Genomic DNA, 24814 nt, shown 5'->3' with positions numbered 1-24814 from the left:
AGATGGCAGCCACGGTGCCATCCAACCTGCAGGCATTCCATGAACTCTACCACCTGCTCAGTGCGCAGCCTGCAGTCCTCCAGCAGGAACGGGTTTCTCCAGAGATCCAGAAGCTGGGAGCAGCTGGCGGGTCCCCACACAGAAGGCAGAAAACTCCAAGAACGCTTATTATTCACAAGAGATAAAAAGCTCTCCCTTTCTGTCACTCACACACGTCCACAACTTGTCTATGGATGGAAAGGCAGAGTCCAGTGGTCTGCGAGCTGGGAGTGTTTCCAGCTCTGCCACAGGCGCTTGCCGTAAGGCCCAGACAAATCTCTTCCTCTCTTTACCACCCGCTCCTGCCTGCAGCGCAGACACCACGATTAATTCACCTACCAGGGAGCTGAGCAGATCGTTTGCTCATAATCATAAAGTACTTTGCAGCTCAAAGATAAACATACCGGTGCTGGTTGGCATCGAGGCGGCTTCGCCAGCGGGACTGACAGCTCGCCCTGGGATTCCCCCGGGAGAGGACGGTGCCTGCATGGCTGGCCGGGCACGGCACACGGCAACCGCTTCCCAGCCGTCCGGACAACACCAGTTTGCTTCCATCAGCTGCCCTAGGCCAGTAACCACCAGTCTGACAAGTGTCCAACTGGTTCACGAGGGAGAAATCTTCCAGCCTGATTGCCCGCACAGTGGCTGTGACTGAAATCCATCAGCTGGAGGCCTCTCATTTTGCGATCTAAATCCCAAGGCATCTGCATATGAAATGCTGCTTCATAGAATCATAGAATCACCAGGTTGGAAGAGACCCACTGGATCATGGAGTCCAACCATTCCCATCAATCACTAACCCATGTCCCTCAGCACCTCATCCACCCGTCCCTTAATCCCCTCCAGGGAAGGGGACTCAACCCCCTCCCTGGGCAGCCTCGGACAGGGACCAATCACCCTTTCTGTGAAGAATTTTTTCCTAATGTCCAGCCTAAATCTGCCCTGGCAGAGCTTGAGGCCATTCCCTCTCGTCCTGTCCCCTGTCCCTTGGGAGAAGAGGGCATCACCCTCCTCTCCACAACCTCCTTTCAGGGAGTTGTAGAGAGCAATAAAGTCTCCCGTCAGCCTCCTCTTCTCCAGGCTAAACCCCCCCAGCTCCCTCAGCCGTTCCTCATCAGGCCTGTTCTCCAGCCCCTTCACCAGCTTCATTGCTCTTCTCTGGACTCGCTCCAGAGCCTCAACATCCTTCTTGTGGTGAGGGGCCCAGAACTGACCCCAGGATTTGAGGAGCGGTCTCACCAGTGCCGAGTCCAGAGGGAGAAGAACCTCCCTGGCCCTGCTGGTCATGCCGTTTCTGATCCAAGCCAAGATGCCATTGGCCTTCTTGGCCGTCTGGGCCCCTGCTGGCTCATGTTCAGTCAGCTGTCAACCCACACGCCCAGGTCCCTTTCTCCCACCCAGGAAGCACAGCCCCATCCCTGACACCTAGTGTGTGCCCAGAGGCCACAGGGAAAACCACATCCCCTGGCAGCAAAATGTCAAACTCAATAGAAGAGCTTCTGGTTTGGGGGAATCTCTGCGAACCCACAGGTTAAACCTGACAATGGCAGAGACCACACACAGCCTGTGGGATGGACGGAGGAGGATGAGCAATATTAGATCTTTTTTGCTCTCTAGGTGCCTTAACATGGGGCGCAGCCTCCAGCCTGGCCTTTCAGAGAGAGGCATTGCATCGCCCAGCTGCCTGCATGGATAGAAGTGACCACAGCCAACGCCACTCTCCCAACGGCCAAGGCCCTCGGAGATCCTCCCAAGCCCTTCAGGTGCCAGCGTGGGCACTGAGCAGGGTCTGGGCTCAACCCAGGGAAGGCAGAGCCATAAGGCAGTGCTTTCCTTCTGTGCTCCTTAACTCAGATGCGCGGGAGATGCAATGCCTCCTCACTCCTCAGACACCTCAGCCAGCTCCACAGAGAATGAACCAAGCCCTTTGACATCCCTACACACACCAACACCACCAGGCATCCAACCACCTCCCTCTTTAGCTGGTGAGTCCCTTTCCCCGCTTCTCCACGATCGTAATCTCCGGCCCGGTTCCCCTGAAGCAGCACGTGGTACCTTTGGGCTGGGAGTTGTACACTGCAAACATGTTGATTGCCACAAGTTGGAGCATGCGGTTGCTTCCGATGGGAGAGGGGCTGTGCTGCAGCAGGACCTGGAACTCCCTCAGGACCTCCTCGGCCACCGCAGGGAAAGTCTCCATCCTGCAGACAGAGAGAAAGTTTTTAGAGCATGGGCTGTGCCCCAGGGTGGGCAGTGGGCACAGCTCACGCAGTGTCACGGCTCCTGGGGAACAGGGACCCCTGGGGTTCTGGCTCACGGCATGAAGGTTCAGGCTACAACAGAGGCAGCTGTGGACAGGGCAGTGAGGGATTGCTCGGTGACTGGCAAGCAGCATTCCTTTGGCAGGAAAACATGGCCTTTATGAGTCATTTCTGACCAACCATTTTTTTCTACTGACTTCTACCAACCTGGGAGGGGTGCCAAGAGGCCAGCAGCTTGCTTGGAGCAGGAGTAGCCCATGGGACTCCTGAGAAACCTAGGCTGCAGCAAACTGCACACGCTGGTGCCACATTGCGGATGTGGCAATCCCAGCGCATTGAACACTAGCCAGAGTGTGCTTCCTGCAGAAGAACAGTGCCTGTCCCCAGCTCCTTACTGCAGGACCAGATCCCCTGGCACCGAGCCCCATTCCCCCCAGGCTACACACACTCCCTGTCACTGAGCCCCTAAACTTCATCACTTCGAGCCCCACAGGACAGGGACTCGCAGACTAACGACCGGCTTCGTGGAGCTGCTGGCAGCGTCGAAGCTGGAGCCGGTCCCCGCAGCACAGAGCGCTGCTGTTGCTCATCAGGACACAGCAGCCAGCGGCTGCGGTGCCACGGCCGGGGCCGAGCTGTGCTTTCAACACCGCTCACAAGCGCCCACGGGGATCTGACGCATTTATCCTGCTCTTCATCTGGCACTGCTGGGGGAGTTGGGCTGAGGTTACTCCTCGGAGCTGTCGGATCCTCAGCACCCTCCCAGCCGAAGGGGGGATGAAAACTGAACTGATTGCACAGAAGAGCACAGTCACGTCACAGAAACGGCTTGAGACATGGATGCCCATGACAGCACTAACAGAGTCCTCTCCTGGCACCCCACAAAGACAACTTTATAATCAAGAAGCTGCCAAAAACCTTACAGACTACAAGGGAGAGGGAAGTACTGACCCACTGCCTCTCCTGCTGAGCTTGCTGTGCTACTTCTTGCTCCTGCAGCAGAAAAAACCACGGAAAGACCCACCCGGGGTTCATCCTAGGCTCACGGCAAGTGCCTGCTCCATTTATCAGTGACACTGGCCAGTGTGCCCACACGGGAGCGAGGAAGCCAAAATCTGCAGCAGGTGAGAAATCTGGAGTTGGGGCAGGAGACGTCAGGGGCCTCCACTGCAATTTCCTCTGTCTTTCCCCAAGAGATTCAGATCTGGTGATATCAGCACACTACAGGCCGGATTAGCAAGCCACTTCTGGTAACTGCACGGGCAATTCTGCTGGGCTTCCCCAGCAGGCTTTCAGGATAGTAATTGGATCTATTTTTGAAGACCGAAATGGCTTTCTTCTTAACCATATTTCAGGGATGTCTTTCAACCCCCTGGCAGCAGGGTACCCCCTCCCCAGGCACTCTTTGCTGGAACAGCTCAAAGGCCCCAGTACCTTCCCCAAAATGGGGGCTGGGACAAAGTGGCCTCTCATAGAATCAGAGAATAGTTTGGGTTGGAAGGAACCCCAAAGCCCCTCCAGTCTGAGCCCCCTGCCATGGGCAGGGACACCTCCCACTGGAGCAGGGGCTCCAAGCCCCATCCAACCTGACCTTGAACCCCTCCAGGGATGGGGCAGCCACCCCTGCTCTGGGCAGCCTGCACCAGGGCCTCCCCATCCACACTAGGTACTTCGTAGCTGCGCAGAGCAGAGCAGCTCTGGTGGTACAAAAGCAGCGCTCCCCCTGGAAGAGGCAACTTCCCTGCATTTGGGGCACAGCCAGGGAATTTGAGCAAACTGATTGCTTCTAAAGACTTCCTAACTTTGAGAAACCTCAGACCATATCCAGTATATCCAGCAAGATCCTCCGAGGGCAGCCAGGATGCTGGGGATGGAGGAACTCTTTGCAGGATGGGCTGTTAGCAAGAAGATGAAGATTAGTAGTGATAGGATGAGGGGGAATAGATTTAAATTGGAAGGGGAAAGGTTTAGATTAAATCTTAAGAGGAAATGTTTTGCTGTGAGGGTGGGGAGGCCCTGGCCCAGGTTGCCAAGAGAAGTCCTGGCTGCCCCATGCCTGGAGGGGTTCAAGGCCAGGTTGGATGAGGCTTGGAGCCCCTGATCCAGTGGGGGGGTCCCTGCCCATAGCAGGGGATTGGAACTGGATGGGCTTTTAAGGTCCCTTCCAACCTAAACTATTCTGTGATTCTATGATTATTGCCATGGAATAACAACAAGAAGGAGCAAGGGCTTCCTCAGCACCCCCCAGCTATGCTTTGATACCGCAGCACATCTGGAACAGCACGCAGTAACCCCGCTGAGCTCAGAACCAGCAGGTCAGGAGCAGAGCGGAAGCTTTTAATAAATAGCTTACCTGTGGTTTTAGGAGCAAGAGAGTCCAATTAGGGCAATATCATCTTTTCCGTACTTTTTTATGGACAAATCCCTGAAGATCCTGCCCTAAGAGGACTCAACGATTCCTCACCTTTTACCTATTTAAGCGTGGAAGCTGTTTAGCAGTGCTGGACGATTTTCTCTTCCTGTGTCACAGTATTACTTTCTAGTTCCCTTCTAAGTATTTTAGGGGATATTCTACCATGAAACATATTCAGGTTTTCTAAATGACTGTCCTGGGAAGCAACCGCCTCAAACGCTGCATCTTCATTTCACGCAAGTCTTGGGAGCCAAATGTGCAAACGATCTCTGCAACATCCCCACTAATCCCCCTGCTGGCACATGCTCAACCGGAGCTCGGCCACAGCACGGTCCCACCAGGCCAAGGACCAGCAGCTCTCCGGATGCTCTGCCCTCCAGCATAGACACAGCACGGTCTCTCCAAACCTTTCTTGGGCTCTTGCAGCTTCCCTCTTTTTTTCCTGTGGGCAGGAGGACATCCAGTTTTGCCTCCTCAGGCAGGCCAGCCCGCTACCCGCCAGCAGATAATCAGTGCCTTGTGACTCAGGGAGAGATCAACAGCACCGGCAGCGAGTGGATTGCTCTCTCCTTCACCCTTAGACAATCACATCTCCAATAAATCAGCCAGCACAGCTCCCGTTTCCCCCTGCTTTGTGCAGGGTCCAAAACCAAGCATGTGGCACCCCTAACTGCTGCCTTTTCAGGCTGCGAGGCAGGGTTGCTGCCATGCCCTGCACTGCTGTGCTTCACCACTCCAGGAGGAAGAGGAGATGGCCCAGAGGCTGGGAACTGTCAAAAAAACAACTGTAGGGACAAAGTGCTGCTTTGCATCCGTGTTACCTTTACCTAAGTGGCCTGGAAAAGGTCTCTCAGCCCTGTAACTTGTAGCCATTGGTTCCACAAGAGACCAAAGGAGCCAGAAGAGCTCATGAGACCACATCTGCTTACGAGGCGCTGGCAGGCTCAAGCAGAGGCCACCGCAGCCAGGGATCATCTGAACCCAGGCGAGGTCTCACTACAACAGCTGCCCCATCACCTGACAGCGAGGGCCAGTCCAGACCCGCAGCCGGGACAGCTCCACGGGAAGCCCATCAGCTGCAGGGCTGAGCTCTGCTCTCTGGCTCAGAAGGATGTCCCCCAGGCTGGGATCTCAGCCCAGGCCTGAATCAGGCTTGCTTTGCTTCAAGGTAGCTGTTCAATTAATTGAAACCAGTTTCTGACAGACATTGCCAAGGGCACTTTGTACAAAACCGTTCCCACAGCCGGGGCAGCTCTCAGCTCCGAGGTTTTCACTGAAATGGCAGCGAGGAGACGAAGGGCAAGGCTTGTCTTGACATGCTCAGGATGGCAGCTTTCAGCCCTTGCACAGTTCTGCCTCGATGGCTTCGTGCTCCCTGCAGGCAGCAGCCAGCGAGAGGCCCCCCGGAGCCACCTCTCAGCTGGCAGAGTGGGAAAAATGGATGGGAGAGGGGGCAAAACCAGAAATTAAGGGGCATGGAGCACAGTTTGGTGATGGGACTGAAAACAAACAGCCACCAGACCCTGCTGTGTGCCTATCGGCCGTCGGAGCTCAGCCTCTGCCAGGGGGTCCCAGCACACGGGCAGGATCAGGCCTGGAGGCGGGGAGGAAAAAGCCCAAACCCCGATCAGTGCGGATCGAAGGGCGGGTGAGGAGAATAAGAACCAGGAGGCTGGGCCTGCAAGAATTCACACCCTGTGCCCTCAGCTCCAAACACAGCTTAGTTGCTAACAATATTAAATTCCAAAAAGACTTGTAATGTAGGAAAATAAAATAAACATCCTGCACACTTACCCAATCCTGGTAAACAGCTTCCCATGGGCATGGAGAAAACTGAGGATGAACCTTTTGTTCAGCTGCATGGGAAAAAAAAAAAAAAAAAAAAAGAGAGAGAGAGAGAGAGAGAGAGAGAGAGAGAGAGAGAACAATTAAACTCTCCCGATTTCCTGTGAATTAAGCCTGTCCCAGGGAGGGAAGAACCTGGCCGGGCTGCCGGGGGTGGCACGGGCGATGGGAACCGCGGGACGTGCCCGGCGCCCCGGGACCGCGCCGCGGGGGCGCAGCGCCCTCTGCCGGCCGCCCCGGGAACGGCACGGGGCTACCAGGGCACAGCATCTCTGCGACACCGGGCACCGGGAGTACCAGGGCACAGCACCCCTGAGACACCGGGGTACCAGGGCACAGCATCCCTGAGACACCGGGGTACCAGGGCACAGCACCCCTGAGACACCGGGGTACCAGGGCACAGCATCCCTGAGACACCGGGGTACCAGGGCACAGCACCCCTGAGACACCGGGGTACCAGGGCACAGCATCCCTGAGACACCGGGGTACCAGGGCACAGCATCCCTGAGACACCGGGGTACCAGGGCACAGCATCCCTGCGACACCGGGGTACCAGGGCACAGCATCCCTGCGACGCCGGGGTACCAGGGCACAGCATCCCTGAGACACCGGGGGTACCAGGGCACAGCATCCCTGCGACACCGGGCACTGCATCCCTGCGACACTGAGGGTACCAGGGCACAGCATCCCGGGACCGGGCACCGGGTGTACCAGGGCACAGCATCCCTGCGACACCGGGCACTGCATCCCTGGCACTGGGCACCGCATCCCTGCGACATCGGGCACCGGGGGTACCAGGGCACAGCATCCCTGGCACCAGGCACCGCATCCCTGCGACATCGGGCACCGGGGTGGGTACCAGGGCACAGCATCCCTGAGACACCGAGCACTGCATCTCTGAGAGACTGGGCACCGGGGGTACCAGGGCACAGAATCCCCGAGACACCGGGGGAACCAGGGCACAGCATCCCTGAAACACCGGGCACGGCATCTCTGAGACACTGGGCACCAGGGGTACCAGGACACAGCATCCCTGAGACACAGGGAGAACCAGGGCACAGCATCCCAGTAACGGGCACCGGGGGAACAAGGGCACAGTATCCCTGCAACACCAGGGGAACCAGGGCACATCATCCCTGCAACACCGGGCACTGCATCCTGGTACCAGGCACCATGGGTACCAGGGCACAGCATCCCTACAACCTCAGGCACTGCATTCCAGTACCAGGCACTGCATCCCAGCACCAGGGGTACCAGGGCACAGCATCCCTACGACACCAGGCACTGCATCCTGCTCCCCGCTTGCACCAGGCACCGCATCCTGGTCACTGCATTCAGGCACCAGGCACCGCATCCCTGGCACTACAATCCTGCGATACCTGGCAGCACATCCCAAGCATCACATCCCCACGACACCAGGCACTGCATTCCTTGCACCCCCAGCACTGCACCCTGCAGTTACCAGACACCAAAGTCCTGTAGGCACTGGGCACCACAAGCCAGGCACCGCACCCCATATCCCACCCCCACTGGGCACTGCACCCCACCGGCACCGGGTACCACAGCCGCCGGCACCGCACTCACAGCCACCAGGAACTGCAACCCCTGGGCTCTGCAGCCTACGGGCACCCAGTACTGCACCCCCACATCCCGTGGGCACCACGCACCACAGCAAGGCACCCCACATCCCGTGGGCACCAGGCATCGCATTCACACGCCCCACGAGGCCTGAACACCAGGCACTGGGCCCACCGGGCAACCCACTTCCAACCCACCGGCTCTGTGTCCCGGGAGCCTCCAGCACAGCCTTTCCCACCACTGGGAATAAAACAATTAACACTAACAATTAGTCCAGTGCTCTGCAGGTGCTAGTGAGTGTGGAGAGAGAGTGTCCTCAGCAGCAAAGCCAGGAGCCACCTTGGGAAGTGACGGGACATTGGGGTGATGCTGTACCCCTCACGTAACTCCAGCCTTCATCAAGCACAGAGAGGGAGACAGTGTTTGGATATATCGGAAAAGCCCCCGGAACCCTGCAGCTCTTGAATCAGCAGGGAAACAAGGAGCTGCAGGGACACAGGGGAGCGAGAGTGGCTCCCTGCCCTCCTGAGGTCCAGGAGCACCAAAACTGGACCTGAAAAATCACTTACTGCTGCTCTGAGCCTCCTCTGAGAGCCCTGGCCTCCCCCAGGCCTCACCTATCAGGCTTTGGAGGAGGCTGTGGGTGGGCAAGGCTGGCCCTGGGGGTGGCTGCATCACGCCAGCAGTAGATTGGCCTCACTCTTACCTTCTCTGCGTCCAAGAGGCTTTTCCTCTCACACCCGCGCGCCTGCACAGCCTCAGCACTGTGAGAAAAGCCAGGCTCGGCGCAGCGCTGGGAGATGCTGACCAGGAGTGACCCAGCCTGAGCACCGCCGCCGGCTCCCATCGCACAGGAGTTTTATATCCTGAACCCCTCTGTAAAGTCAGAGACACCGCTTCCACTTACGGGGCAATCAGACACAGAGGGAAGACGAGGTGGCCAGGCAGGGCTGTGGCAATGCCGGGCCAGGAGCTGGGCAAACGTCAGGGTGTGAGACAGCCCCTGGCTGACGGCCCACGGAGCTTCCAGATGCTATCACTGCCAGTCCCAGCCCTAGTTTTCCTTTCCACCCTCGTTTGTGGAACCCCTCGGCTCACGCCATGCCTTACACCCTCTGCTCCACGCGGTGCGATCGCGCGGTTCAGTGTAATTAACCCGGGCTGCGCTCCCGGAGGAGCCATGCCGGAGAATGATGCCCTGCTGCAGCGTCGCTCCTGGGCCATATGCGAGTTTAAACATAAAACCTGTCTCATAAAACAAGCCAGACCAATTAAACTGGCCCCCGCAGCACGGGGTTCTTGCTTACTCACTATTTTACTGCTGCCCTAAAGAGCCCTTTCCACTGGAACCTGACTTTATTTGCCACCACTTTATTAACTCTGTAGCTGAAACCCAGAGGAGACTGGGGAATACTGGGACAGCCCAGCAAAATCCATACGCACACTGCCAGCAAAGTTTAGATAGAGCTGCTTCTCCACCACCCTCTCAGGACACTGAGGTAGCTCACAGCCTGAAAGCTTTAACACATACTCTTCAGGCAACACTCCACAGAGGTGGGAAGCTGAGTTGTGAGCAGTTCTGCAGCTCCAGCTGCAGTCACACACCTGGGCAGAGACAGAGCCGAACAGCGCGAGCCCCTCGCTCTTGGTGGGGTGGTGGGCAGTGCTCTGCCCCACAGTGAGCTCTGGTGCAGCCACCTGCAGGAGCTGAGGGTCCATGCTCTGCGCTCCTCAATGGGAGATGTGGAAAAGAGCAGGAGTTCATGGCCTGACCCATCTCTACTGGGAAGCCTGTGGTGATGCTCCTCAGCAGGCTGTGTGTGGGAGAAAGAAGAAACTGAGGCAGGTGTTCTTCTCCAAGGCCCACGCTCACCTGGCCACCCCCGCACCACGTTACTGGCAGTGGGGAAGCACCAAAGCTCCCCACCCTGAACAGAAAGCGATGCTGTGTCCAGAGTTCCCAGAGAGATGACCGGTGCTGGGAGAGATCACCAGGACATCGGCTTCACCCCCATCTTCTCAGAGCAAGCTTCACGCTCAGCCTTTTCACTCGCAATCCCAAGGACTAACCAGTTCTATTCCACAAGAACCAGTGCAGAACTGGGACACAGATACATGTGTGTATTCATAGGATACCTGCCTCTAGGAGAGAATCCTGCTTCATATCTCCTGCCAGCTTAAGCATGAACCCAGCAAGCCCAGGCAGGGACCTGTGTGCCCCAGCACTGTGGCATCTCAAACAGGCACCTCTCGCGCTTCTTTCATCACTTTTTCTCCCACAGCCTCGAGGTTTTGATGAGCTCATCACTTAACTTTGGACCTTTCATCTCCGAGTTCACGCTAAGGCCACGGGCTGCTTTGACTGGGCTTTTCTCTGAATGACTCTCTCTCTAGTGACTCACCTGGACCTCTGTCTCCAGAAACCCTTCCTGCTCCTCCCAGCAAACGCTGCCTCTCACGGCTGGAGGCATAAAGTGGCTTCCACCAAGTGTTGGGGCAGGGTGGAGGAAGCCCCATCACCCAGCGGAGAGGAACACTTCTCCGAAGCCCCACCGGCACGCTCACTACCCCGATGGTGCTTGCAGGGGATCTGCAACAAGTCCCCACCTTCTTCTCACTCACTGTGCAGTCCAAGGGCGGCCACTTCCAGAGGCTTCCTAGGGATGGTCCTCGTGCTGAGGTCAGGATGCTGGGGAAGACACAGCTCCCTGTGCACTTTCATGTGAGCAGCTTTGCTCCTTGGAATAGGGAACCAAACCTGGCTGGTCCCAGCTGGTCACCTGGGAGGAGTCCACCAAGTAAAGTTTATACGAGCCCTACTTGGATTCATGCCCCATCCCTGGAGGTGTTCAGTGCCAGGTTGGATGAGGCCTTGAGCAACCCGATCCAGTGGGAAGTGTCCCTGCCCATGGCAAGGGGGTGGAACCGGAGGTCCCGTCCAACTCAAACCGTTCTATGATTCTATGACCAACAAAACTATGTCAAAAAACAGATTTTGACCCTTCCAGCTGAACAGCGGGCATCTCAGATATGGAAGTTATGAGCATATAGTGAAGGCATTAGTTATAAAAACAAACCAGCTGTCAAGAAGAAGAAGGGGTCCCTGCACACAGTAGTGCCTGAAGCTGAAAGCAGCTGTTTGGGCTGTCATGAGTCAGCATGTGCAGACAGACTAAATCCACCTGGGAAGAGGCAACCTCACCAGAGGAAGCAGCCCACTGCTGCTTGGGGAGCATCCACACTCCGCACCGCCAACCAAGCTGGATTCGTTACCATGGAAGAAATCAACAGTGACTAACAACTTCTCACGGAGCGGCTAAGAGCAGAGATAGCAACGGTGCTGGAACAGCCAGCTCAGATCACCGAGAGGCCGCGAGGAGTACGTCCTGACAGCACACAGAGCAGAGGCGGTCAGACAGCTTCAGGAAAGGTTTGTCACGTCTTGAGCCAGCAAAGAAGAAAGCAAGACCCAACCTCAAGAGACTGTGCGCTGACCAAAAAGGGTTTGAAAACGTGTCTCCCACCCCAGCGCAGAAACACAGGAAACATCAGCGGGGTGTGAAGGAAAAGGAGTGCCACGATCCAGGCCAGGAAGCAGAGCTGCTGCGCTCGAACCCAGCGCGAACCCATTTGGCTCACAGTGAGGAGAGCACAAAGCTTTGGCACCTGAGCGTCAGTCCCAGCTGTGAAGGAGGCACCAAATAAGGGAAGGATTCTGGAGCGGTGACTCCTGGGGAAAAAGCATTTCAAGTTAAAAATTGTTACTTCAGGTTTGGAAGTAAATTTCAGGATCTGGTCTTTATCAAGCGTGGCAAACTTTCTTCAACATCAGCAAAGCATCTGCGGAGCAGAAAGCGATGTCAGAGTCAAAATAGGCTGCAAAAGACAAGTCCATTAATCACGAGACCAGATGCAAAACTGCCTGTAACAAATGCGCTGCCTCCACCGGAGCGGAAGGGACTGGAGCGCAGCGGGACGTTCTCCCAAGCACAGGGTTCTCCTCAGTGACAACGGGTTGGGACACAGACCACAGCTCCACTCCAAAACACGCACCACGCTCATCCCAAATATTTTCAGGGTTTCTTGAGCAGCCAAGCCTTTCCAGGCGTAAATTCCTTACCGAGAACTGCATGCAGTTAATATCCAGAGCAGTGGTGGCTGCCTCATCCCTGGAGGTGTTCAAGGCCAGGTTGGGTGGGGCTGGGAGCAACTGGATTCAGTGGGAGGGGGGCAGAACTCAAGGTCCCCTCCTACCCGACGCATTCTATGATTCTATAATTCCACAGTCTCCCACTGAAATAACACCCAGTGCTGCCACAGAGCCACTGCAGCGGGCTCAACTGGCAAAGGCACCAGGAGGAGGCTTTTACTGTTACAGGTGCAATCGCAACAAAGAGCTGGTGGGAAGGGTTTTGTGCAAACAGCTTCCTACAAAAAGGAGATGAGACAAAAGGCCTATTAAGATTGCCTGGTATTTTTTGCAGTATTTACAAGATACCCACAGAGCTGTGGGCAAATTCCAGCTGGGCTAATTACCATAATCATTCCCCTTCATATACCACCTGCAACCACAAATGGAAGCGGAGCTCGCCTTTGCTGCTTCTCGCCAAGCGCTCTAGCGCAGGTTTCTGTTCAGCAGTCGCAACGTCCTGCCCTGAACCAGATTAATTTCTACAGCATTAGAAGCAACTCCAGTGAGAAGCCTGAACGCTTCACATCAGACACTGCGCAAATGCAAAATCCAATTTGCTACGGTGTGGAAGAAAGAGGGAACCCTGATGTAGCGTGGCCTTGAGGCACACAATTAATTCACAGGTTACGAGACCTCAAGACACCCTGGCAGCACTCTGACCTCTTGCAGCGCAGCAGCTACAGCTCCAGGACACATCTTGTGACTCCACGAGGTGCAAGTCAGGAACCCAGCAAGAGAAGAGATGCATTTTGGAAGCCCCTCAGCAAAACCAATGAGTATTTGGTTTTCCCCTTCATTGCTGAATGGAGCAGGTGAGACGAGAAACATAAGCAAAAACGCTGTGCACTTCAGGAACGTAAAGATCGAGCTGTGGTAACTTCACTGGCTCAGAAACAAATACCTGACCTATTAAATCCATCATCATCTAATAACGAATTTACTATGAGAACTTTCAATTTAAGGAAAACAGACCAAACAGAATATTCATAAGCATGTTATTTCCTTTCCAACCAAACCCATACATAAGTTCGGTTTCTATGAATTAGTCACGTGCGTTCTTGAAAAACTACTGCCATTAAGTAGATTAAAAACTGATTAAGTAACCTCTTAAAAGGCACCGATCTGCAGGGCCCTGCACTGAAGTGGATGGAAAGATGCTGGTAGAGACTTACCAGCAATATTTTTAATCAATGAACTGAAAGGAAACTGTGTTGTTAAAGCACTTACAACAAAGGTGAACGGAGCAGTTGGTAAGTACGGACACAGCACATCCACATAAGGTTATTATGATTGTTTCAAAATCTGAGGGTTTCCAGCATCAAAAGTCACGTTACACATCTGGGATCGTGTAGAATTTAGCTTCCAGGGGACTGTGCCCGAGGCAGCTTCTCCAGAAAGGCTCTATGGATCACAACAGCCAAGTTCCCAACGCAGTGTCAGGTAAAAAAAGGGTTAAGGCATCCCTCAGATGCACAAGCAGGGAGAGGGGACAAGCAGGAAGCAGGCATGACAGCACTTTACATCTCCATACAACTGACACTGAAATACAGCGTCCAGTCCCAGTCCCCTTAGTTTTAAAAGGATACTGAAAAATTGGTAAGGGTCCAAAAAAACACCCATAAAAGTGATTCAAAGGCCAGAAACGATGTCTTGCAGTGAAAAACTTAAAGGGCTCAATCTGTTAACTGTATCAAAAGAGACTGGGAGGCAATTGGATCGCAGGGTACGAAGTGCCTCCATGGTACTTACAGGCTCTTTATGCTCATGGAATCGCAAAGCACAAGGACAGACGCACAAGGACAGACGGGAAACGTTCACTCTGGAAATAAGGTATTAGCGTTTCAGAACGAGGGCAATTATCACTGGAATGAACTCCCCAGGAAAAGGGCGGATTCTCAATGCTGGATGTCTTTCTGGAAGTCTAGCTTCAGCCAAACACAAGCTATTTGGCTTCATACAGGAGTAGCGGGGTGAAATTTAAGGACCTGCGATATACAGGAGATCAGAGCGGATGATCTAATGGTCCCTCCTGGCCATAAACTCCATGAATCTATGCAAACATGCCAGAGAGCCCTCAGCTGAGATATCAAGTTAACTTTCAACACAAAACTCTTCACAAATTGGCTGTGGTGCTGCAGGTCGCTCAGGATACAAGCTCAGCTCTTCAAGCTGCGTCTGGTTAAGCGCTGACAGCGAGCTGAGCCAGGCAGAGCCGCTCTTTGTCCAGCAGGTAACGGGGAGGCCACGCGCAGCCTCAACCAGCATAAAGCTGCTTATACTCAAACACATATGGTTTGCCAGAAGTAAAGAACGTCTTCCTGCAATAGAAAGCTGACACTGAGGAATGTGTGACAAGTTCTGGTCATAAGAGACCTCCTGTTCGTGTAGCTCAGGGTGTTGTCAGCTTCTTCACCACTCCAGAGGAGATTATTTGTGGGGTTAAAGCCCAAAGGAGAGACAGAATATGAGAAAGTAAGAAAGGTGAAGACTGAAGAGATCTGACCCTGCAAGGCTTAGGATGGAGTTAGGCTAATGGAGAAGATGTTTGGAAAATGGGCCGAGGAGAGCCTTCCAGAAGGATGGCTGCAAGATTGCACACAATCTTCACACTCCTTCTCTCCAGCTGGGATAACAGGAGTCAAGCAGCCAGCCTGGGCCCCAGGCTCCCACACCCTGGAGGCAGTTGGCCACCCTGCTGCATTCCTAGAGTCCTTCTGGAGCCTTTCCTTCTACCTGTAACACAGGGCATGAAGGCATCGCCCTCTCCACTCTGAATCATGCAGCAATGGAATCTGATTGGGAGGAAGAGTAGAGCCAAGGACAGAGGAAATGACACAGATTCCAGCAGGTTCCACTCCCTGATCCTCCGGAAGGAAGTTTCTTTCCGAATACCCACCTCCACAGTGGATACGAAGCCTGTCTGGAAATGGCTCATTCAACAGTGAAGAGAAATAAACATTCCCCATGGCAGAATTAAGAGGTTTGGCTGTGGAATACGAGGTGCCCATCCCAAAATCTGTACAGCAGGCAGCAGAAAAAGCTGGCTTGGGCCAACTCCAGACAGAGATCAAGGTTAGACTAACAAAAAAAAGCTCAAGAGAAATCACTGTCTACAGCCTTCACCCTGCTCTGGGAAATTTCCCAGCCCTGCTATTAGGCATTTTACTTCCTTTACTGCCAATTCTGGCATTATTCTCATCTTAAGTGCAAACTCTCCCTCCCAGCACCACTCAGCAGTGCCTGGATCATCAAATCTGCTGCCCCGAGAAAGGACTCGTGTGCGGCAGCAAGAAGGGGTTTGGTTACACACAAATCCCTGGCTGATCAGCACCAGCAGGAGAGGAAATGAGGAAAGAGTGACTGACAGGGAAAGGCGGTTTTGGGATCATTGTACTTGGTTTTGGAGTATGAGAAGCTTGTTGGAACTCAAAGTCTTGCTCCCCTCACCGCAGCCTCTCTGAGCACTGGGACAGATCAGAGCCCCTCACAGGCAAAACTCCTTGATGTCCTCGTCCGCTCCCACCTCTGATCCACACGATATTCCACACACATTAGCACCAGATGCCTGTTACCGGAAGGAGAACATGTCTGTCTTTCTCCCATCCAAGTAACATTAGTGCCTGCCTTGTTCTTCACTGTTAAATAAAACCACCAACATGATCTAAAAAGAAAAGGGGAAAATAAAAGACCAACCCCAACTTCTGGAAACTCTTACCAACAGCTCAGCCTTCACTTTCTGGGTAGTGACAAAAGGTCACATCGCGCTGGAAAGCAACATGTGGGTTCTACATGACATGAGCACATGGGCTAAATTCGTTAATCAGGCTTTGCGAGCTCTACCGAGCTCCAGGAGCTCTAGCAGAGCAGCACTGAGCATCCATGGAACACCACGAGCCCAGGCAAGGTGCAACAGCGTTCCTGGCTGGATCATAGGAACTACAGCCGAGAAGGTTTTTACCAGCACCTAAAGTAAAAAAACCAGAGTTTATAAAAGAAGTGCAAGCAGGGAGGGTGCACAACTGGTGGGCAAAAAAAGCCCATGCTGAACTGCATGGCTGAATGTCACGTCTCAAAGCCAGCGAGGCTAGGAGTGTGGTTTCAGTGTTTAACCAGCTTCAACTGCAGCCTGGCACTCTCTTACTTCCTCTGCAGAGAAGTCTTCTCATTGCTCGGGGGCAAGAAACCAAACTTACCTCACAAAACAAAAAGGCTAGAGTAAAAATAAAGCCCTGAGGTGGTTTGGTGACCGAGGTCACGTTAGGAGGCAGAGGGGCGGCAGGCTGGGGAGAGCACTCGCAGGGCTCAGGCTGCCAGCCCAGAGAGAGGTTGCAGAAAGGGAGGTGGGGCAAAGAATTAAAGCAAGTCCAGCAGAAAGGAGGCTGAGTAGCCTCTTTTGCACGCCACCAGCTCCCCCATGCTCAAAACAATTTGTAAACCGTTTCCTAAACACAAAGGAAAAAAAAATACCCAGACCTAGTCCTGACCTCCACAAATGAGTAACCAAACCCAACAGCTTCCTGTGAGCTTGTGGGGGTGAGAAGCAGCTGCCCGGGCAGGACAGAGGGAGCTCCAAATTTTTCCCTCTCAAGTCGCTTTGGGCACAAAAATTCAGGATGCAACATCTCTTGCTGCTTTTTCATGTGGGTGGTGGATGAAGGAGAGAAATAAGGAGGGGCAGCCTCTTAAGTGATGGCTAGTGCCCAGCACTCCCACCCCACAGAGCTGCTCTGCTCACTCTAGCACCACAGCAGAGGCTCCCAGCATGGCAAAGGTGTGGAACAAACACAGCAGCACGCAGCAGGCTGGAGGAGAAGCCTTCCCGTGACAGCATGGACAGACCATAACACAGCAGAGCACAGACGGGATCGCTCACGTCAAACACTAGAGAGCACTTCTCTGGAGAGGAGGGAAACTTCCTCTTCTTTCTGGTTTCTTTCTGGATACCACTCCTGGTGGTACCTGCTCACCTGTGGAAGCCCTGCTGTGCTGCCCATCCTCCCTGCTGCTGAGAAGAAAGCCTGCAGAGAAATGGAGCTTAAAAGCTGCTCTGAATTTCAGGTATAAAGACTCCACCACAATTTCTCTCCTGTCGCAAAGGGTTGTTGCTCCCCAGGCACCCAGCACCAGGCAAATGCAACATCCATTGAATGGTTGGACTCGATGATCCGGTGGGTCTCTTTCAACCTGATTATTCTATGATTCTATGATCCTGTCCCTAACCCACAGGCTGAGGGGCAACGGGAAGGTTCCTGCAGTCAACGCACAGGGCTGAGACAGCAGATCTGGACTCTGCCCTAGCTTTCCAAGGACCTTTTTGGGCGGCCCTAACAAACTTCTGATGGCTCTGCAAGACTGACCTCTTACAAAGAGGCCGGGAGGCTTCGTTATTTGATGATGCTGAAGTGTTCTGACATCTAGAGAGAAGTATTATTCAATTACTGTTGCGGCAAGGGAAAACCTCTCTTCCCTAACCTTAGCTGCAGCAAAGCAGCGATCTTTATTAATGCATGCACGCTGCGTGATAATACAAGGAGGTGTTGACTGCAGAGCACGGGCAGCAGCAGCAGCGACTGTGGGAACCTTAATTCAGCATTTCCTGACAAGTGTGATTAAAATCTCAAACTCAGTGCAATATTAACACTTTCTCAAGAGGCTAACAGCACATTTGCCCTGTTTATTGTACCAATTCACAGCCTGCGCGGTACGCTGCGTATGGTATTATCAGATTCAAGATCAATGGAGACCCATGGCAAATGAAACCAGTGGCAAAGAAGAAACAACAAAGGCTCAGCTTTTCAGCTCCCTTTGCCCTATCCAGCAGTTTTAAAAAGCAACACAGCTGCTCGCTAGGTCAGCCTCCTGGTTTGCATTTCTTATTGGATTCCAAAAAAAGCAACCTGGTGTTGTCCAGTAAGCAGGGCTCTGGGTCAGCCACTGCACACCCAGAACACACAACCCACAGGAGACCACAGTGAACAGCACTCACAGAACGAAACCCCAGAAGGCTGCAGGCAGAACAGACAAAACCCTAAGCACAAAACAACTAGACTGCAACCCAAATGCTTCTTCAGCTCACTCTGAAACCATCCCATGCCCCCCCGCCAAAACCAAGGGGCAGAAGGGGCCAAACAGAGGTGGACGCCCCTTTGTGCAGACAGATGGCACGTTTTTCCCTTTCTGCATCTTCCTAGAAAACATGATGCAGCAAACTGGGAAAGGAGCAGCTATGCCAAGCCTCTACCTAAACACACAGAGCCAAGGCCAACTGCCAGCACTGCACATCACCTCTTCTTGTCACAGAGAGCAGCACACGCTGGCCTTCTGCAGACCCCCATAACGCTTTACTACCTCCATTCAGCTGGGTCCTCTCCCTGAATTAAAGTAACGGTGTTTGTGTCTTTGTATAGGGCTACAGAAGGAAAAATAAAGCCAGCACTGAGATGTGCAATTACATGCTGAGCAGACTCTCTGCTCGCTGACAGGGACAGCGCACACATCAGCAGGTCCTGGGAGATTCAGCGTTCTGCATAGCCCTGCCAAGCGTGCCACATCGCACACCTGGCACGGAACCACCTGCACAATGAAGTACACAACCACTGAGGATGGAAAACATCCCAAAGCAAAGTCTTGTCACCTGAGAAACAGCACCTCCAGAGTAATAACACCTTTGCCTTTGGCGTGGGCTGGGTTTGAAGTGACAACCTCCTTTTGAAGGGCAGAAGGAATCTCTCTCCCACACCTTGGCCTTGTACCTGTCCAGAGCTGTACAGGTCTACATTTGAGGTGTCAAATCTGCTTGCGAATGCTCAACACTTGCCCCTTCTACTCTGTAAAAATCCCTTCTCTGTCCCAGAAACAGCTGCCATAAGGAGCGATGCTACCTGCAGAGCACAGCTGTCAGTGCAAACGGAAGCACACGGCTTGGCTCAGCCTTTCCAGGGGCTAAAGCTGGCGAGGAAGGAACACGGGTTAGACTCACTTCCCCCAAACTACACGTAGGCACTGGCACACGTTCCCCTGGGAGAAGTGCAGTTCCCTTCCGCTCGGCTGGGGGATGTGGGGCAGAGGTGCTGCCAGGATGAGGCCCCTGGCACAGGCAGGGCCCTTCCAAGGCCAAACAGTGCCACACAGCGGCTACACAGGGGCTGCTCCGCTCCTTTCCAGGGAAGGAGCCGCAAACCACACAGAGGGGCAGCGAGGAAGTGGGTAAGAGGCTAAAGCTTCAAGGAGTCCAGAGCTTCCCAAAGAGCCGCTGCCTTTTATCCAGCCCACAGCTCCACAGCACGGTATCTCTGGCAGCAACGCGGATTTAAGGTTTCCTTTCACCTGGATCCTTTTAATCCACCTCAGTTTGGCGACACGGACACGGCGCAGCCTCGCAGCAGCTGTGCCCACACACGCAGAGCGCTGAGCCGCAGCAGGCACAGGCAGCCCGAGTACAAATATCCTGGCTGCCAAAACCAGCAGCACACGAACCTGCGCCCTCACCTCTCCCTGCCCTCCTGCCATTGTGTTTCTGATCACGGGGAAAGCTTCCCACAAGCCAACATTTCAAACAGATGAAGAAATCAAGGCTAATGGTAGCAATCACACACAATCTGTCCAGGCATTGCCAGCAACCTGCACTTCAGAGCGCTCAGCCCCTTTGAACAGAGCAGGGCTGAGCTCCAGCAAACAGCGCTGCACTGTAAACCACAAGACATTGCTGCCCCCTACTCTGCTAGCGGTTACACCACCTCGCATGGGAGCGCAGCAAAGAGAAACCCCTCCTGCCTCAAAAACACTCACAGCATGTCACATCAAAGCATCTGCATCAATGATTTATGGAGAGGCTAAAGTTTGGCGTGTTCCTTTCAGTGATGATGAGGAAGCAAAGGTCTCCAAGAAGAGAAGCTGAGGAGAGGGAAAACAACCAAGGGCAGTAACGTCTCAAAAATGCTACAGCTCCGTGCCAGAGCTTATCTTTCAAACCCCAAGACTTCACCCCAGTTCCACCCAGCTGAAGTCACAAACTAGTTATAAAAGCGCAATTGCATCCGAGAAGCCCTGGACCTTGCAGTGTGCAGAGACGATCTTCCCAGCGCTGCTAAACTCACATCCTTAACAGCCATTTTAGGACAGACAGCCCAGAGCTCCCTGGCAAGTTCTCTTGTGAGTCGCGTGTGCCAGAGCAGCACAAGGATTCCTAGAGGATGAGCTCTCAACCACCACTGCCCTTGCCTGCATTCCTGTGCCTGACAAACAGAGCTCACTCGGGCTCCTCGGAAGGTACACAGCTCAATCAGACCGACAAGCAATGGTGTTGGTACGTTTGCAAGAGACAGGAACTGAACCGGCCTCTCAGCAGAACAAGTAATGCAAACGTAACACCTACAGTGGAAATTAAACCCCCTGCTTTCACATTCCCAGTGCAAACCTCCCATCACCTGGCACTGGGACAAGTGACCCACTTGCAGAACGAGGCCGAGAGCTCACAGGGTCACTGTTAACCCTGGTTTTCAGCATCTGACCTCACTTCCCACCAGCAACCTCACCCCAGTTAAGAGCCCTCAGCAGAGGCATTTTACAGCATCTTCAGCTTGTGCCTCTCCTGTTCCGTATCGGCCACGCCAGCACACGCTGCCAAGAAATGCATGGTAACAACATGCCTTAAACATGGGAGGCACGAGGTCACCAGCTCCTCAGCCTGACCCAGGCACAGCTCCCAGAGGGGAAGCCAAAACACTGGAAAATTTAGCAACAGGAAAGCCAAACAGATCCAGTGTCATTCCATCGCATTCCAAACACATGACACCAAAGCCAACCACCGCCTCCTGCAGTACTCACGTCGCTGGGGCTGAGGTTCCCAAGACCGTTGTCCTGCTCAGAATCCCTGCCGGACTCGTGGCCCTGGGAGGAGCGGGGATGGGATGGATGGATCCAGATCTCCAGACGCGTAGCATCATCTCCAACTTGTCGCAACGTGGACTTCTTGCCCTTCCCTCGGCGGCTGGGGCTCAGATCCAGGGCCTGATGTTTCCTCTGCTCCATCTGCTCAGCCTGGGCAGATGGGACAGATTCAGATCGCTCAGGGATCAAAGTTCAGGAAGACTAGATAATTTCATTTACACAGAGAAATGAGCTCTTCCCTCTGTTTCAGTACCACAGTAACTCACTGACAGGCCCAGAGTTTGGTTTCTGATGCTACAGGATAGTGCAGGCAAAAGGTTTTCAACCCCAGCTGCCCCGGGATAAAAAAAGCTGTGTGTAGTCCTAGCGGTGTGTGACAGCCAATGTGCTTTGACTTGGGATGTCCCTCTGGCATGTAAAGGGACAGCAGCCTCTCTCGCCCACCCCCATAGGCAATGACTACGCTGCAAACCACAGCAACCTATGGATCTCACTGAGCTTGGCTGTTTTACACCCTGTGAATGAGAAACAAAGATTTGGCTGCCCAAACAACCCCAAAAGCAGCCTGAGGCACTGCAGAAAGGACACCACGCTTCTGAAGGCTGCCTCTCTCATCTGATTCCCAGTGAGAAATTTCTTGAAGGTAGATACATGGTTATTCCAAGTCCAAAAGCCCCCAGTCACCTCCTCCCTGGATCACAGCTCCCCAGCATACATTCTGCAGCCCAGCTCCAAGACTCACCTTGCGTTTTGTCTCTTCAAACAGACTCATCAGACTCTCCTTGGCTGTGAGGATGGGGTTGCTGGCAGCCAGGCTGCGCATGTAATAGTAGACAGCATCCAGCTTTCTCCGCTGCAAAAACAACCAGACCCAGAGCTGCCACTCACTCTAGTGCATTCAGAGCCCAGCTCCCACGTGGAGCCTTCCCCATCCCTCTGTACACATTCCCTCTCACTCCATACTGCCTGGGGACAGAACAGAACATTGGCTCGGTTGGAAGGGACCTCAAAGCTGCTCCTGGCCTTAAATAACATCACAGAGGGCAGGACACTTTGCTGCTCCAAGCCCCACTCTGGGAGTCAGAAAGGTCATTCCCAGCTGTGAAGGAATTAAGTTTCTGAACCCTGCAGTCCTGAACTTCTCTCCTTTAAACCAGCAGCTTTCAGCGTTGTGAACAGACAAATCCCTACCAGCTTCTACGTCCCAGCCTTGTGCTTCCATTATAAGCTGGCATATCTTCCTTGAATTAAGTTTTCCTGCACGGGTGGAGTGGTCAGCAAAACTGAAACCTAAGGAAGTTGCAGGGGGACGTTGCTTTGACCAGTGCCCACAGGTTCAGTGAAGACAAGGCCAACAGACACAGCATCCACCTGGCAGCGTGGCCTCGAGCACAAAAATCTCATGCAAAACTGTAAATGCAACCCCCTTTTCAAGCATTTGCACTCTCAACAGCCCACTGAACAGTCCTCAAAATGCCGACAGCCTGAGGGAGCAGCACAGATCTAACAAAGCTGCCTGAAGCCACAGCAGCTGGAATCCACGCAGCTCATCCTGCCATCAATTTTTTTCTTGTTTTAAAGAAAACATCTGGGAGCGCTGCCCTAAACAACGACTTTCTCCACCAGATGGAATCTCACAGCCATCCCAGAGGCTCTCCCTGTGCTTGCTACATCCTTGAGTGACAACATCTCACCGTGTAGATGGCCAGGAGCGCCAGCTGGTTGTATGGGCGGCCGTTTTTGGGAGCGATTTGCTGCGCCTTCAGGTACCAGCTGTGGAAGGGAAGAACCGGAGACAAAGAGTCACTGACGGGACACCAGGTTGCCTTCCTTAAGGGCACAGAATTCCACCCGCAGCACAGCAGTCCCACAGGGAACGAGGCCTTTGCACAAGTGCCCTCTGCCTGCAAGAGCGTGCAGAGGCAGGGAGCCTGCACCCAGCCGGGCAAGGGAGAGGGGTAGGTGCAGCTGCATGAGGAAACGTCCTTGGCTCAGCTTGATGATCAGCATTTAGCCAGATCCAACAAACGCTGTCCCTGGTGCAGCCACCAGCACAGAGAACAGGGAAGATTTCTCTCTCAATTCCCCTTTTAGCTCTATGGCAGCTGGGATCAAACCTTTCCCGTGGCTTAGTTCATTTCAAATATTTTGAAGATGCTTAATCACCCCCAAAGAAGCATCCGTTCAGTGGCAGCCCATTCATCCCTCCGTTCTCTTGTTTTGCCTTCATACTCTTATCCCTTCCAGCTTACACCACGTCACAGATCCACCAACGCTGAGCAGACACATCATGAACCCACAAAGTCACCTACAGCTTCCCTGAGGTATCAGCACACTCCACAACACCCAGAGACCCCAAAACAGGCAGCTCTCCCTGCCTTGTTATACGAACCCCCACAAATTTCAGGCCACCACCACCCATTGCTGGACTCGCTCGCCCCACACCACTCTTTGCTCTAGAAAAAGACATCAGAAAAGCAAGAGTGACAGGAAGCAGAGAATGCCAGCAGCTCCTGATGCAGTCAGAACAAGTGGATACATACAGAAGCCTCTCCTAGCTGAAAAGCAACCAGAAAAACACAACAGCCCTTCTCTGCCAGCCTGAACAGCATAAACCCTCCCTGCTGCAGGACCAACAGCTTCCACACTGGATGGCTGGAGGATCACTGGGTCTGCTGGCTCTGGAACAGCAAAACAGCCCAGGCTACACCTCTCAGTTTCACAGGACTGCGATACAATAAAGAGGCGTGGAGAGACAAGGCAAATTTAAGCATGAAAGGAGATACACCCCTCACAGAGAGAGGAAGAGACAATACCTGCGCGCCTTTCCGTAGTTTGCAGTGTCATTTGCTTGTTCTCTGTATCGGCAAATGTCCCCTTGACAGATCATACACCTCTGAGCACTGATCAGTGCGTACTTCACCTGGAAAGAAGCATTCAGTACATGAGGTGGGACCTACGCAGCCCTGGCTCATCTGCAAACCCCGCCAGCACACAGAGAGCGAAGATGTGGTCACTGAGACATTGACGGTCTCACAGAAGGGCAGCAGAATGAAACGGCACAGCACCGTGGCACTGGTTCAGTTTTCCCAGGGGCAGGCCAATCCCCTGAACACCTCCTCTCTTCCAACAATGTCCCCTCTCTCTCTCCAGAAGAGTTGTTCGGTCCATGACCGATTTGAGGACAGCTGTTGGACAAACACGTCTCTGGGAATGGGCCTGGACTCAAACATGCTTTCCCAGCTGCTCTCACAGCTCAGGGGAACACGAGTGTCAGGGAGACAGCACAACTGTCAGCATTCCTTGTTCACCATTCTACATTCCACAGACAGAAACAGGGGATCACAGAATCATGGGATGGTTTGGGTTGGAAGGGACCTCAAAGCCCATCCAGTTTGAGCCCCCTGCCATGGACAGGGACACCTCCCTCTGGATCAGGGGCTCCAAGCCCCATCCAACCTGGCCTTGAACACCTCCAGGGATGGGGCAGCCACCACGGCTCTGGGCAACCTGGGCCAGGGCCTCCCCACCCTCACAGCAAAACATTTCTGCCTAAAATCTCATCTCAATCTCTCCTCTTTCAGCTTAAAACCTTTC

General features: G+C 53.7%; 1 protein-coding gene across 2 annotated transcripts in view; it reads right to left on the bottom strand.

Moving 5' to 3' along the window:
- Positions 1–24814, bottom strand: part of SMG6 (SMG6 nonsense mediated mRNA decay factor) — a 111238-nt gene that overhangs the window by 80778 nt on the left and 5646 nt on the right. For both annotated transcript variants that reach the window (XM_069874086.1, XM_069874087.1), the window contains exons 5-10: positions 24034–24140; positions 22912–22990; positions 21960–22070; positions 21155–21367; positions 6508–6569; positions 2095–2240 (exon numbers count right to left, since the gene is read on the bottom strand). In XM_069874086.1, coding sequence (XP_069730187.1) covers positions 2095–2240; positions 6508–6569; positions 21155–21367; positions 21960–22070; positions 22912–22990; positions 24034–24140 — 718 coding nt within the window. The remainder of the gene's footprint in view (positions 1–2094; positions 2241–6507; positions 6570–21154; positions 21368–21959; positions 22071–22911; positions 22991–24033; positions 24141–24814) is intronic.

Source organism: Phaenicophaeus curvirostris, chromosome 21, assembly GCF_032191515.1.
Source record: "Phaenicophaeus curvirostris isolate KB17595 chromosome 21, BPBGC_Pcur_1.0, whole genome shotgun sequence".
Lineage (NCBI taxonomy): Eukaryota > Metazoa > Chordata > Aves > Cuculiformes > Cuculidae > Phaenicophaeus > Phaenicophaeus curvirostris.
This window is presented reverse-complemented; position numbering and strand designations above follow the sequence as displayed.